The 13,414-nt window shown below is 42.5% G+C and overlaps 1 protein-coding gene across 2 annotated transcripts in view; it reads right to left on the bottom strand.

The window, feature by feature from the left end:
• The window catches only part of LOC148023188 (cysteine-tryptophan domain-containing zinc finger protein 7), a 71,470-nt gene that overhangs the window by 19,008 nt on the left and 39,048 nt on the right, over nt 1-13,414 (bottom strand). For both annotated transcript variants that reach the window (XM_087696166.1, XM_087696167.1), the window contains exon 9: nt 3,919-4,082. In XM_087696166.1, the coding sequence (XP_087552292.1) occupies nt 3,919-4,082 (164 nt within the window). The remainder of the gene's footprint in view (nt 1-3,918; nt 4,083-13,414) is intronic.

Raw genomic sequence — 13,414 nt, 5'->3', positions numbered from 1 at the left:
AACTATCCATCTGCATCCTGGCCATCTCTCCTCCTACTTCTGTAAGGCAACCAATGATGCCCTGGCAGCTCTTTCCTTCTCTAGAAGGCTCTGTCTCCTCCTTGTGGCCTCCTCTTTGAAGAGGGAACTAATCTCCTGTAGGCTCTCATCCAAGACACTAGCTGCCGTCCAACTGAGAAGGGTCTAGATCTCCAACACTGTGTGACTGTTTCTCTAAGATCATCCTCATAAAACAAGTGCTCTGGAATCCTGACACTAGAATGGGGTCCCCCTACTCTCTCAAGAAGAAGTATCTGAATCGGTGAGTAGTCCGAGAGGGTCGTGCCAGGTATGATGCTTGTAAGGCCGCCTCTATCGCAGGCCCAGTCATCCACATAAAATCGATCAATCTTGGAGAAAGTCCTAGCTCCTATCGCCTTGTCTCTCCTGGAGAACTGAAGTGAGTCTGTGGTCAACGAGACAAGAGACAGTTTTGAACCACCCTCAGGAGACAGTTTTGGATCACCTTCAGTCAACCCTCAGTCAATGTCAACCAGAGGCGGCCTTACAACCCGAATGGCCGACGAGACAAGAGACAGTTTTGGACCATCCTCAGTTAATCTAGGGGGTGACTTTAACATGGTGGAGGCTCTTGAGGACAAGAGAGGCAGATGCACAGAAATAATTAGGGGAGGAGAGCAAGCTGCTTGGGAGGAGTTCTTATTCCAAACGCCTTCAACATGTTACATTCCATAAAGCAAGGTCTCATGATAAACCACAAGAGAGAAAACTACTAAATCACCACTTTCCCTTTCCCTTTAACATCCGTAACTTTAGTAGCTTGAAATCTCTCCATCTCATGGCGGATCACATCTACAAGATCCGTCCTCTGCAAACTAGCAATCGAAGCACGAGAAGAGAACTTCTACTACTCACAACGGAAAACATCTGGAGGAGGCAGAAGCCTCCACGCGCGTCAAAGCAAAAAGCAGAATCAGAATCACTTTTATCATCCACACCAACTGCAGGTACACACGAAGATTGAGGTTTCGTATAAAAACCTCTACCTCTGCATTGAAAAGTTTGAGTAATAGGGTGAGGAGATGGGTGAGTAGGAGTTGAACGAGATTCATGTCTAGCATTACATCTAACCACAGTGACCCAAGAATCATCTTGAGGAGGCAAATTCCAACCAACCGAATGCAATACACGCTCAAAACCAACTTGGGAAACATCCTTATTTCCATCATCATGTCCATGCAGGGCAAGCGGCACAAGAGCAACATCTTGCTGCTAAGTCATTGACTAGGGATCAGGCTCTTGCATATCCATGTCAAGATCCAAAGAACACTGCAATACCTCAGGGCTTCTATCACATTCGGAAATAAAATGGCCCAATTGGCCACATCGAAAGCAATGTCCAAAAAATGCGCCCCATTTAAGCTCAAAACCAACGTTTGCAACCCAAGGACCTCAAAACGAATTTCGGTTGGCCGAGGTTTCCCTATGTCCCAAAGCATACAAGCCCTGTTCCTATTGCAAGAGGCCAAATGGAGTTCTACCAACACCTCGCCAAGGTTCTCAAAACCAAAGGAAGAAGTCGCCAAAGATGTGCAAGAAAATTAACCACCTCCACCCAGATTGGGCATGCCTACCTAAGCACCTCCTGAAACTCAGTCATAGGTCTCCATGGGACCATATGTACCAGCTGACCGTCCATGAACAAAGGAATACGTTGCATAATGCAAGCATGCACATCTAGGGTACAAAAAAGGACTTCAAAAAACCCCCTTGGTCCATCATAAATCTCTTCAACGAGAGGGGCTTGCACTTGCCCTAAAACATCATCTTGATGCGCATCAACACTGACAAGCATGGACTGTAGCCAAGCACGAATCCTAGAAATCAAAGGAGTCCTTTCCGTAAAATAAAGGATGGCTGCCCTCTCAAGAAAGGCAGCAATCTGCTGTAAAACCAGGTCAGTTCCCATGACAGCAAGAGCTCCTTTACCCTCATTGGCATGAACATAATCCGACAGAATATTATCGGCAGTGGCAAGCATAAACTGAAAGACACATCAGTCTACGAGCAGGAAACACGAACATCTTGCTGAGGCAAATTCAGAGCACATAAAACCAGTTCATCAACCATCACCTTACGGCATTTTCCCATCTCATCCCCTTCCATCAACTACAAGGAATCCTCGGCCAAAGAGTCACCATCCGACTCCACTGAATCTTTCTCATCCCCATGCCCAATAATATCAAAGCTCAACCTTTGAGTGCTGCGCAGAATCTGTGTGTGTGTGTGTGTGCGTGCGCGCGCGCCAATTACAAGTCTGCGGTCAAAGCAGGCTGTAAACACAGGGACTCCCAGAATCCAGGTGCTCTCAGTTTCAGTCATGTGCCTGCAGTCTCCACCAAACACGCTCAGTCTTAGAGGTATGCAGGCCGGGTACAGGGTAGGATAACAGATGGTCAATTCGCTGTTGATTTTGATTGCTGCTCTGACTGTGGTGAGACTGCAGCCAGACAACTCCTGTCCAGTTGCAGTCCTAGCATTTCCAGTTGCCTCTGAAGAACCAGCGGCCCATGATGGCGAGCAAGCAGTCTTTTCTGAAGGATTCCTCCGTGTTGCACAGGCGAAGCTAGGGTTTCACCAGATGGGCAGACAAACTCGCTCTCTCTTTTTTTTTTTTTCGTAAAAGGTAATTGTATTAATTACGAAAAAAAAGTACAAGTTTTCATGATTACAAGCTACACGAGGGCTCTAAGCCAACGTGTAAGATCCCAGTACTAAGCTACACAAAAGTTACACAAGTGATGGCAAAGACCCAGCGGAAATTGCCATATGCCAGGTAAGCAAGTCCTCCCGAGGGAGCAAGTCCGCGTGCCGAATGAGATCTAACTGCCAATGCAAGAGACCTTTAAGCCGGGCAAACTCGCTCTCTCTCTCTCTCTCTCTCTCTCTCTCTCTCTCTCTCTCTCTCACAGAGGTAAACTTGGTGATCGGAGCTGATATGCCGAGGATTGAGACAGTGAGACAGAAAGGACATGGACCCACCCACCGCCACTCCCTCAAGGATCAAGGATGGAGTTCCCTTGGAGTCACTTCTTGCTCCTCTCCAATGATGGATTCACTGTTCAGCCACAATACATGGGCATCCATCTCTCCCACGGCATATAAGCTGCTATCAGGCATATTTGCTTTGCCAGCTCTGTGACCAACAGCCTGAGATGGAGGAGCAGTACATAGCATACATACAGTATACTATAGCATATAGGGATGGTATCACTGCCTCTTCTGTGAGGTCTTGGACCTCTTTGACATGCCATAGAGAACAAGGACCAAAGATGCCTAGGTCTCTTCCTCTTGGGCTCCTGAGGCACTGCATAGCAGTGCTGTGAGATAGAAAGCCAGCTCACCCAGATGGACTTACACAGATAGGAGTGACACACTTTTTCCACAAATCAAACCGTACAGATACTATTAGCCCAGCACAGACCCACAATCATTCGTCCTTCTTCCACAACAAACACAAAATCTAGGTAGCTATCTTGACTTGACAGAATTGACACCACAATCATGTGGCCTTCTGAAGAAGCTAGATTCATCCTTATGTTTTCTTCCACAGATCATCACATCGATAATTGCTGTTCTTTAGAAAAGAAAGAACTTTCAAAACAACTGACATTCAGGTTTGCTTACGTTTTCCAAATGCTTCTGGTACTTATACCTGATGTTGGCATCCTAGCAACATCACCTATTCTACGTTTACATAATCAGCACATTGATTTCACCAAAAAATACATGTGACTTATGTGAACATGTATCTAACATCAAAACCAAATCCACAAGAGTCCCCATCTAAAATAATGTTAAATGCCAAGAGTGGCAAACACCCAAACATTAAACACTTAAAAATGTTCAGACAATCACCAAGAGGAATGTGTTGTTGAGCAGAGTGATGAAGTTCTGCCCGATCCCTATTGACTAAGGAGCTCTTCGCCTGGACTACCCGTAAACGTGCTGATCCAGCACATTTATAAGCAAGAGCAGCTGCTGCATGATCTTTACTGCGTTCATACCTGTGAGCACAGAACCTGCCAAAAATATTTCCAAACACAAAAGTTTTCCTTCTCAATGCACAATTCACTCCGATATTCAAAACCACTGATACAAAGATAAACAAATCTATCTAAATATGAAAGCATTTGGCATGATAAATCATTTCATAATTCAGCTGAAGAAACTTCATAATACCTTTATTGGGGATGATAAATTACATTATTGATATTTGCCTATTTTTCTTGGGTTTAGAAATTAGATGACACTAAATATACATCCTGCTTGTATCAATGTAATGTCTCTCTGAGTGAAATTTTAAATTCTATAGTTTTTATGCTTGCAAGACTCCCATTCCAAGTTCCAGTGGGCTTTTCCTTTTCCCCCTAAAATTGATAGTACAAAATACATTCACAATGTGTGAGATGCGCCTTTGAGGTGTGTGAAGTCAGTCTTCACTGCTTGCCAATCATTTCACAAAAGGGCTGTGAATGATCCTGCTTAACTAGGAAGCTGAATACTATGTAGCTGATGCAAGGATGCCCCCTCAATAGTGACAAATTGGGGAGCCAAAGAAGGACAAAGTTCACCAAAATAAATAACAGCAAAGGGCTGCTATAAATAATGTTGTAAGGCTGCAATGGACAGCACTGATCCCCATAATACTTAAACGAACATGTGTTGTAAAAGAATGGTTTGCTGAAAGAGCATGAACAATAGGGATTTCAGCATGCCCTGACCATAAGAATCGAGGTGATAAAGGCCTTTAGCCAAGATGCATGTCAATACAATAGAAGATACTCAATCATCATAAACTCCACACCAAGGACCATCAAAAATAACTTGAAAGCTAGAAGTTACAATGGTTGAGATAAAAATAAGGTTATTCTTGATGCCTAGCACAAAAGTACATCCTGCAGTGTCATGGGATTGCCAGAAACAATAACAAATTACACATGACAAATGTCTTTAATTGCATAAGAGGCATTGTTAGCACACTGTACTGTGGGCCCCCCTTCAATACATGAGAAACAAAGTGAATGATTCTTGACAAGAAGTATGTGCTTAGGTTAATCATCAAGTAAAACACAGTCACCATGTGAAGCACCATTGTGAACCTACCAAGTAGAAACACCATCAAAGACTAAGAAACAACAATCATGAATGGAAGGATTATAGTATCACTAGATGAAGAAAGTGTAATCCTTGTGCTTACTGAACTTGATAGTTTCAGCAGCAATGAGATGCTGAAGTCTGTGATTCAAGGCTCAATATTTCCCGGTAAAGTAGAATGCACCAGTTATAGATGAAAATCACCCAACAAATATGCCCAAAATAAGCAAGTTGTCTTCTATGTCAAGTTGAATCAGCATGCACGGTCCTAAAATCCACATCTTCAATGCACGACACCAACACGAATGATTTGAAGCAAAAGCCCCAAATGATGGAGTCTAGAACATATATTCAGGGAAAAGCTGGTAAAATTCCAGAAAATTGAAGTCAAATTTGGGCAATTGTGAGAAATTTTTACCTGAATAATGCTCAATGTCATGGCAAATGCCAAATTGGGCCTCAATTAGGATGAATGCAGCCAAAACTCAGAAAAGTTACAAATTTTCTGATGAAATTGGAGAGAGAATTGAGGTGTCGACAAAAAGTCCCGAATTTTGGGATCATCAATAGTGAATTGCTGCAAGAGGATTAAAATTTTCTCTGATTTGATGAAACCCCCAAAATTGATGATGAGATCACGTCCTGGGCATGGAGTAAATTTGATGAAATGCCCCAAAGTTAGAGATGGATTCCACAAAGAATTAGGAGCAATTGAAAGACCCCAATGTTTAGGTTGAAATTTCAATGATGTTGACAAATTTGGATATGCATGAGAAGTCCTAAATAGAGGCATGTGAACAGGAACTTCTCAACTAGGAGAAATGAGTGGTGGCTGGTTGTCAGTGTGTCGAGGTAGTGAGGGAGATCACGATGACTAGGATTGCAGGTGAGGGTGGTCAGCTAATGGCGTGAGCAACAATCAGCTGTAGACCAAGCAGCATAAGCATCGGCCAGGCGTGGTGTACTCGACAAACAATCGTAATGCTTAGCAAGGTAATCAAAGCAACCATCTCACAGGTGACATGAAGCCATCTATAAACCAACACCTTCTTATTGAATGGCAATCGAGTGTGGGGCAGCATTCAAGGCACCAAGTGCCGTCATGGTTGACAAAGGGGCCAAGTGATGAGCTACAACATGTAGCATGCTGAATGGAGGCAAACCAGCACACAAGTCATCTCAGGAAATATCAACAAGTCAAAGCAACATGAATCATGGTAAGACCAAGCATGTCAGAAGAAAGTGCAATGGAAGAGGATGTAGATGTTGCATCAGGATGAGGAGGGGCTGCCACAAGTGTCTAGCAAGGCAGCTCTAGTGGTCAAAGAACCACGCTGACCAGAACCAAGCATGAGTGGCATAACTGATAGCCAGTCACATAGCAGGCAATGGATATGCAACAAGAGTAGACCGGCCAAGATGATGACAAGGGAATCCGAGCAATGAATGGGCAGCGGAAGGCTCAACTAAGCAAGGGCAACAATTTGTTGGCTATAAGACGACAAGGTCCTAAGGGCTAGAGTGATGAGTATGGGTGCTCACATAGTAGCAGGACCAAGTGGTGGTGACAATCGCGGCAGAGTGACATGGAACTATCAATGACCACTAGTCAAAGTTGAAGGAAACAATGTGATGCTCTTATTTAACTTTGGGACCATGAGGGAAACCATGCCAATGTATTGCTCATCGACTATGAAAAAAGAATTTTTTCCTCCTCATACTCTCAATTTGTAAAGAAATCTGTTGTGTTGTTACATAATAAATGTATGCATGTGTATCTTTTTTTGCATAATCTTATGAGTGAGATATATTGCTCATTACTCTAAAGTTGATTATAATTGAGCTCAACCCTCACGAGCTAAAGTTGAGCAAGAATACATTCCTTTTTGGGTTTGTTTTAGCCACTTGAGCTAATTTACATGCATTAATGCGTCATAACTACTCCTTAACTGAGCCCCAAAAAGCCTTATTTATGATTAAAAGGTTTTTGTTTGCACAATGGGACACATCCATCTTGCTATCACTCTCAATCAGTTGGAGACCACTGTCACTGTCTGTTCAACCATTTACCTCTTTGAGAGCTTTCCTTCACCCTCAACCAATCTCCCCAACATAGTGGTGTACTGAACTGTTACTAGAGCTACTGCCCAGTCAATCCACATGAAACCAGCCTTCCTCCTCGGATAGGGTGGTAAATCCCTAGTTACAACTTAATTACAACAGCAAACAATAAGTGCAAACCTGAAAATACAAATTTATCTACTGATCTTGGACAATGCACATCCGATTGGCCCCAAAATTGGCGCCCCCTTCCGTATTTCTTTAGCTTTATTGAAGAAAAAATTGATTTACAATGGGATTCTCCCAATCCCTTTCAGGATTTCAACTCCCCTTGCTGTCCAAAGTGACCAACAAGTCTTCAATCTATTTTCCCCCTTGATTTGGACACTCAATTGGCCTTCACCCACTTCATAGACAATGAAAATGCCCCAAATTCAATGGCTGCTAGTCCTCCACCTGAATTCAATTGAAATTCACCTTCAGCCTTGTTAAATCCAAGTCTTGGAGCTTCCAATTTCTGGCACGCTTCCCAAGGCTGCTGCTAAACCCTAATTTTTGCTATAAATTAGGGTTTACAACATAGAAATTTGCAATTTCTCAGCCTCCAAGGGTCCAAATGCTGAGATCTTCGGAGCAAGGCTGTGAAATGGCTGAGAGATGAGAGGGAAAGCTGTAGAGAGAGAAAATTCAGAGTTTTGTCGCGAAGAATGACTCAAAATCAGTCAAGTGCAGCTGCTACCCTGCCACAACAGCTTGTAGATGCAAAGAACTGAAGAAAATCAGTCATTTACAACTGCTGCCTTGTCTCAACAGCCTGTAGATGCTGCCTCCTGCTGTTGATTGGTCTTCTTTTGCCCCTGGCTACCTCAAAAGGTCCTCCAATGGCTGCAAATTATACCACCAACCTCCCCTCCCTCCCTCTTGCAAGTCCCCAATCTCTAAAGACGTTTTTCAGTCTTGCATTGGCATTTTTCGCAAGTGGCAACCTTCCCAAATGGTTTTTTCCATAATTAAATATTAATTTTCAGCCTTTAAATACTAAAAATTAATCTCATAATTATTTCGGTGCTCTAAAAAATAATCTGACTGGCCAATAATTAAATTGGCTAAGCAACTTCCATTCTCGAGTGTCTCTGCGCCATCTTTGACTATCAGATTGGCATTGGGTACCATTACACTTCTATAGTGTCACCAACTGGCACTTATAAACAAATGGATGACCTAGGCCAACAACTGGCACCAGATACCACCAAGTACCCGTGCGGCATAACTTATAGCAACTTTTGCCTTTGACATCTCGTGATTTCCTCGGGTCCCGGGCTGGTAAATTTACTTTAACCCCAGTTGCACCTCACATGTGCATCATTTACTTAATCATGTGATTAAAAATAATCCACATGTTATGTGAGGTATCAAAAATACATGTCCTCATGACACCACACCACGGCACATAACCCACCAATTCAGCCCTTGCTACTGCCCATGGAAAAGGAGGTTTGCCAACCTGTTTGACACATGTTGTAGCTTTCATGCTGCTGTAGTAGCATTTTGGGCTAGAACAAACCACCCTGCTGTCACCTTCAACATCCAACCTGTTGAGCCTGTCGACATCATCATTTCAGTTAGGAGTGCTGTGTTTTCTGCTGCTAGTCCTACTGCAGCCTGCCAGTCATTATCTCAAACAGTCAACTACCTTTTCAAAGGCATTCCCAGCCAACCGACCTCTATGTTTTGCTCCTACTGCCCTTTGAGATCCTTCTTGCTTATCACATAGCTAGTGAGGACTGTGTTTCACTCCCTCTGCTACTTTCCACCGTAATCCAGTGTCTTCTCTGACACCCCCCCTGCTTGGAGGACTGCATTTTTCTCCCTCCACAGTGCAGATTCCATCAGAAGTATTGCCGCCTAATAAACCAGGATGATGCAGTCATCTCAATCCACTCTATCAATGCCAAACTCCATGATTCATGTCTCAGCCCAGGTCCTAGAGACACGGAGACCAGGCGTACATTAAATCATCATTGTACATGATTCATCATTTCATTCATTCTCTACGTTTCTGAGTTGATTTGCTATCAGTGTTTGTCGTACAATCTGTTATCTCCACTACAAACTCTCTTCTTACTTTCCATGGTATCTGAACAAAGGTGCCCCAAGAGCTAAATATCCTCATTCGCCTATGAAGAACACAAATTGCAGGGAGTTGCAAGACCACTGTTAACTCAAATTCGTTCATTTCATTTGATTGCATGATTGAGGACATGCTTTCGCTCTCTCTTATTACAAGTTTGCCACTCTAATGCTATGGCTTCTTCCCCATGTGATGGAGCATGGATCACTAGGTCCACCTATTGAGCCAAGTCAAGACGCTCCACCAAAACTTCTTGTTATCAACCTGGTCCATTTGTGATCATTCATCACAGGACTAGGTTATGCTCCCTCCACATGTAGCAATTCACTAGCCTTGACAAAGAGCCTTGGTCTTCTTCATCTACCCTTTTTAGCATCAACACTCAAAATCTATAGGTTCCACCTAGGCCTGTGCTTGAATTTCAGCCATGCATGGTGGTTGCACCTTCAAATCTTGTCCAAAAAGAAGATAGGGATAGAGTCCTCTTTCTGAAGGCCCAAGATCAAGCACACATTCATATTCTTCCTAGCGAGACTGAGCTAGTGGTTTCTCTCCCAAGGTCGCGTTTTGGGCACCTTTAACTACCACCCTAGCTTTCTTTACATGTTTCCTCCCAAGTGGAGTTTGCCTTTATTGGATTATAGGAGCCCCTCTCTCTCTCTCTCTCTCTCTCTCTCTCTCTCTCTCTCTCTCTCTCTCTCTCTCTCTCTCTCGTCAAATAGCTGGGGTGGACTTTAGTTCACTTCCATCTCAACTACTAATGATCTAATTTACCAACTCCCTTGCCACATAAGTGTCCTTAATGGGGATCCTAATGGTAGGAGTGGTAATGCCCACCGCAGAAGAGACAGAGAGCTGTCACAACTCTATAGAAACAGAATTTGTATCTTTTTTCATTAATTTGTCTATATAATGATTTATTAAATTTGTTTCCTTTGCACTAATTAGATATGAAGAAAAGTGCATTGGAGCTGGCCACTGATGAGTGGCCACAGGTTACGAAAAGATAGTTCACACTTCCACCTATATGGCCCGATTGGGCGCCTGTGACCAAAACTCACGCACATCAGGGTTAGACTCGCACACAGAAAGAATTGATGCCTTGAAGTGTGGGCTAGATCCGCCAGAACAGACAGTTACAATCAACAAGATGGCATGATCATGAAATGCTTGTACAATGTGCATGTGTGGGCTGAAAGCTTGAAATGCACATTTCTTTGCATAGGAAAGTCACATGAAGATTCTGATACCGTTTTTTGCGATGTACATGGAAAAAGCTTTTATATGACACCCATATTGGGGGGTCCCTAAATTTTAGGAGGTTCCTAAATTTTAGGAGCCTCGAATTAGCCTAAAAATACTAGTCCTAAAAAATAGAGATGTCATTCTAAAAATAGTAAATTATGTACTCTGACTGTGCTTACTAAATCTGGTTGTTTCTATTCTTGACAATATTCAGCCCAAAAAGGAAGGCCATAGAGAAGAGACAAGTGTCAAGACACTTGTCACACAAGTTTCCAAGAGTCCCACCACTTGTCACATCTCATGACATGTGGCTGGACACTTGTCTTGTGCTACTCCACTTTCCCCTTTTGTACTAGCTCTTCCCTCTCCTATAAATAAGAGCTCGTTTTTCTTCATTCAGCATCATTTTTCTTTGCTGTAAACTCATGTATAGCACCCACAGATAGCCAGAAACTGGCCCCATCCATCACCATTATCATCCCCCACTTCTCCATTATCAAATTCCTCCATATTCCCTTTTCTATCACTGCTGTTTTACAGGACAACAAGCCTGTAAATTCATTACAGCACCTCCTTCTCAAGCTCTTTCTTCCATTTTAGCAACAAGAAGCAAGCCCTATCCATGTACTACTGATCAACGATGGAGAAAGGCTGATTTCCCCTCTTTCTTCTCTCATACTGTAAAGAAATCAGTTCTTATCATTGCATAATAGATAATGCATGTGTGTGTGTACATTTTTGCATGATCTTGTGAGAGTGAAAATTACTTCTCCTCACTCTCAGGTTGATTGTAAATGAGCTCTTCCCTAAGGGACTTGGGTCGAGCAGAAATACATTCCTTCGGGGGAGGGGGGTGTTGGTTGCCCATCTTCAACCCTCAATCTTGTCTCCATTACTTTTACATTTTCATGGCTCTAATTTTGTGAGTAATTTTCATTTTCAGCTTTAAGTGTTCATTCTCTTTTATATTAAATCTCGAAAACAAGCAAATATCATAATTGTTAAGCATACTACGTCCGAACAATTATGATATTCGCTTGTTTTCGAGATTTAATATAAAAGAGAATAAACACTTAAAGCTGAAAATGAAAATTACTCACAAAATTACAGCCATGAAAATGTAAAAGTAATGGAGACAAGATTGAGGGTTGAAGATGGACAACCAACATCCCCCCCCCCCGGCGGGCCCCCGAAGGAATGTTTTTCTGCTCAACCCAAGTCCCTTAGGGAAGAGCTCATTTACAATCAACCTGAGAGTGAGGAGAAGTAATTCTCACTCTCACAAGATCATGCAAAGATGTACACACACACATGCATTATCTATTATGCAATGATAAGAACTGATTTCTTTACAATATGAGAGAAGAAAGAGGGGAAATCGGCATTTCTCCATCGTCGATCAGTAGTACATGGATAGGGCTTGCTTCTTGTTACTAAAATGGAAGAAAGAGCTCGAGAAGGAGGTGCTGTAATGAATTTACAGGCTTGCTGTCCTATAAAATAGCTGTGATAGAAGAGGGAATATGGAGGAATTTGATAATGGAGAAGTGAGGGATGATGATGGGGATGGATGGGGCCAGTTTCTGGCTATCTGTGGGTGCTGTATATGAGTTTACAGCAAAGAAAAATGATGCTAAATGAAGAAAAACGAGCTCTTATTTATAGGAGAGGGAAGAGCTAGTACAGAAGGGGAAAGTGGAGTAGCACAAGACAAGTGTCCAGCCACATGTCATGAGATGTGACAAGTGGTGGGACTCTTGGAAACTTATGTGGCAAGTGTCTTGACACTTGTCTCTTCTCTATGGCCTTCCTTTTTGGGCTGAATACTGTCAAGAATAGAAACAACCAGATTTAGTAAGCACAGTCAGAGTACAGAATTTACTATTTTTAGAATGACATCCCTTTTTTTTAGGACTAGCATTTTTAGGCTAATTCGAGGCTCCTAAAATTTAGGGACCTCCTAAAATTTAGGGACCCCCCAATATAGGTGTCATATAAAAGCTTTTTCCGTGTACATCGCAAAAACGGTATCAGAATCTTCATGTGACTTTCCTATGCAAAGAAATGTGCATTTCAAGCTTTCAGTCCACACATGAACATTATACAAGCATTTCATGATCGTGCCATCTTGTTGATCATAACTGTCTGTTCTGGCGGATCTAGCCCACACTTCAAGGCATCAATCCTTTCTGTGTGCGAGTGTAACCCTGATATGCGTGGGTTCTGGTCACAGGCGCCCAATCGGGTCATATAGGTGGAAGTGTGAACTCTAACCCACCGCGTGGGTCCACCATAACCTGTGACCACTCATCAGTGGCCAGCTCCAATGCACTTTTCTTTATATCTAATTAGTGCAAAGGAAACAAATTTAATAAATCATTATATAGACAAATTAATGAAAAAGGATACAAATTCTGTTTCTATAGAGTTGTGACAGCCCTCTCTCAACAGTCTCACTATCAGTCACGTGGACAATCTCGCAGTAAGTCCCATGGCCATCAATCCTCGTTGACTTGTCAAAACTATGGAAAATCAAGACATATTCGGCCGCAATGCCATAAATTGCATGAAGATAAGCACAAGGAAAAGGACAAGGGTAAAGTACATGACAACAATGATAATTATAGCATTGTCCCTAGCAAGTCAAGAGTTAAGATTGAATAGATTTATGTTGTGTAGATTGTTCTAATGATGATTTTATACTTGCAACTTCTTCTCTTGACCCTTCACAACTGACTAATGCTTTATCAGGGTATACTCAATGCTGGTTGATAGATTTAGGGGCTTCCTTCCATGTGACTCCTCATAGAGAGTGATTTC

Source organism: Lygodium microphyllum, chromosome 16, assembly GCF_053477565.2.
Source record: "Lygodium microphyllum isolate KBCC chromosome 16, Lygodium_microphyllum_v1.1.10, whole genome shotgun sequence".
NCBI lineage: Eukaryota > Viridiplantae > Streptophyta > Polypodiopsida > Schizaeales > Lygodiaceae > Lygodium > Lygodium microphyllum.
Note: the sequence above shows the minus strand (reverse complement) of the source record. Positions and strands in the feature narration are given on the sequence as shown.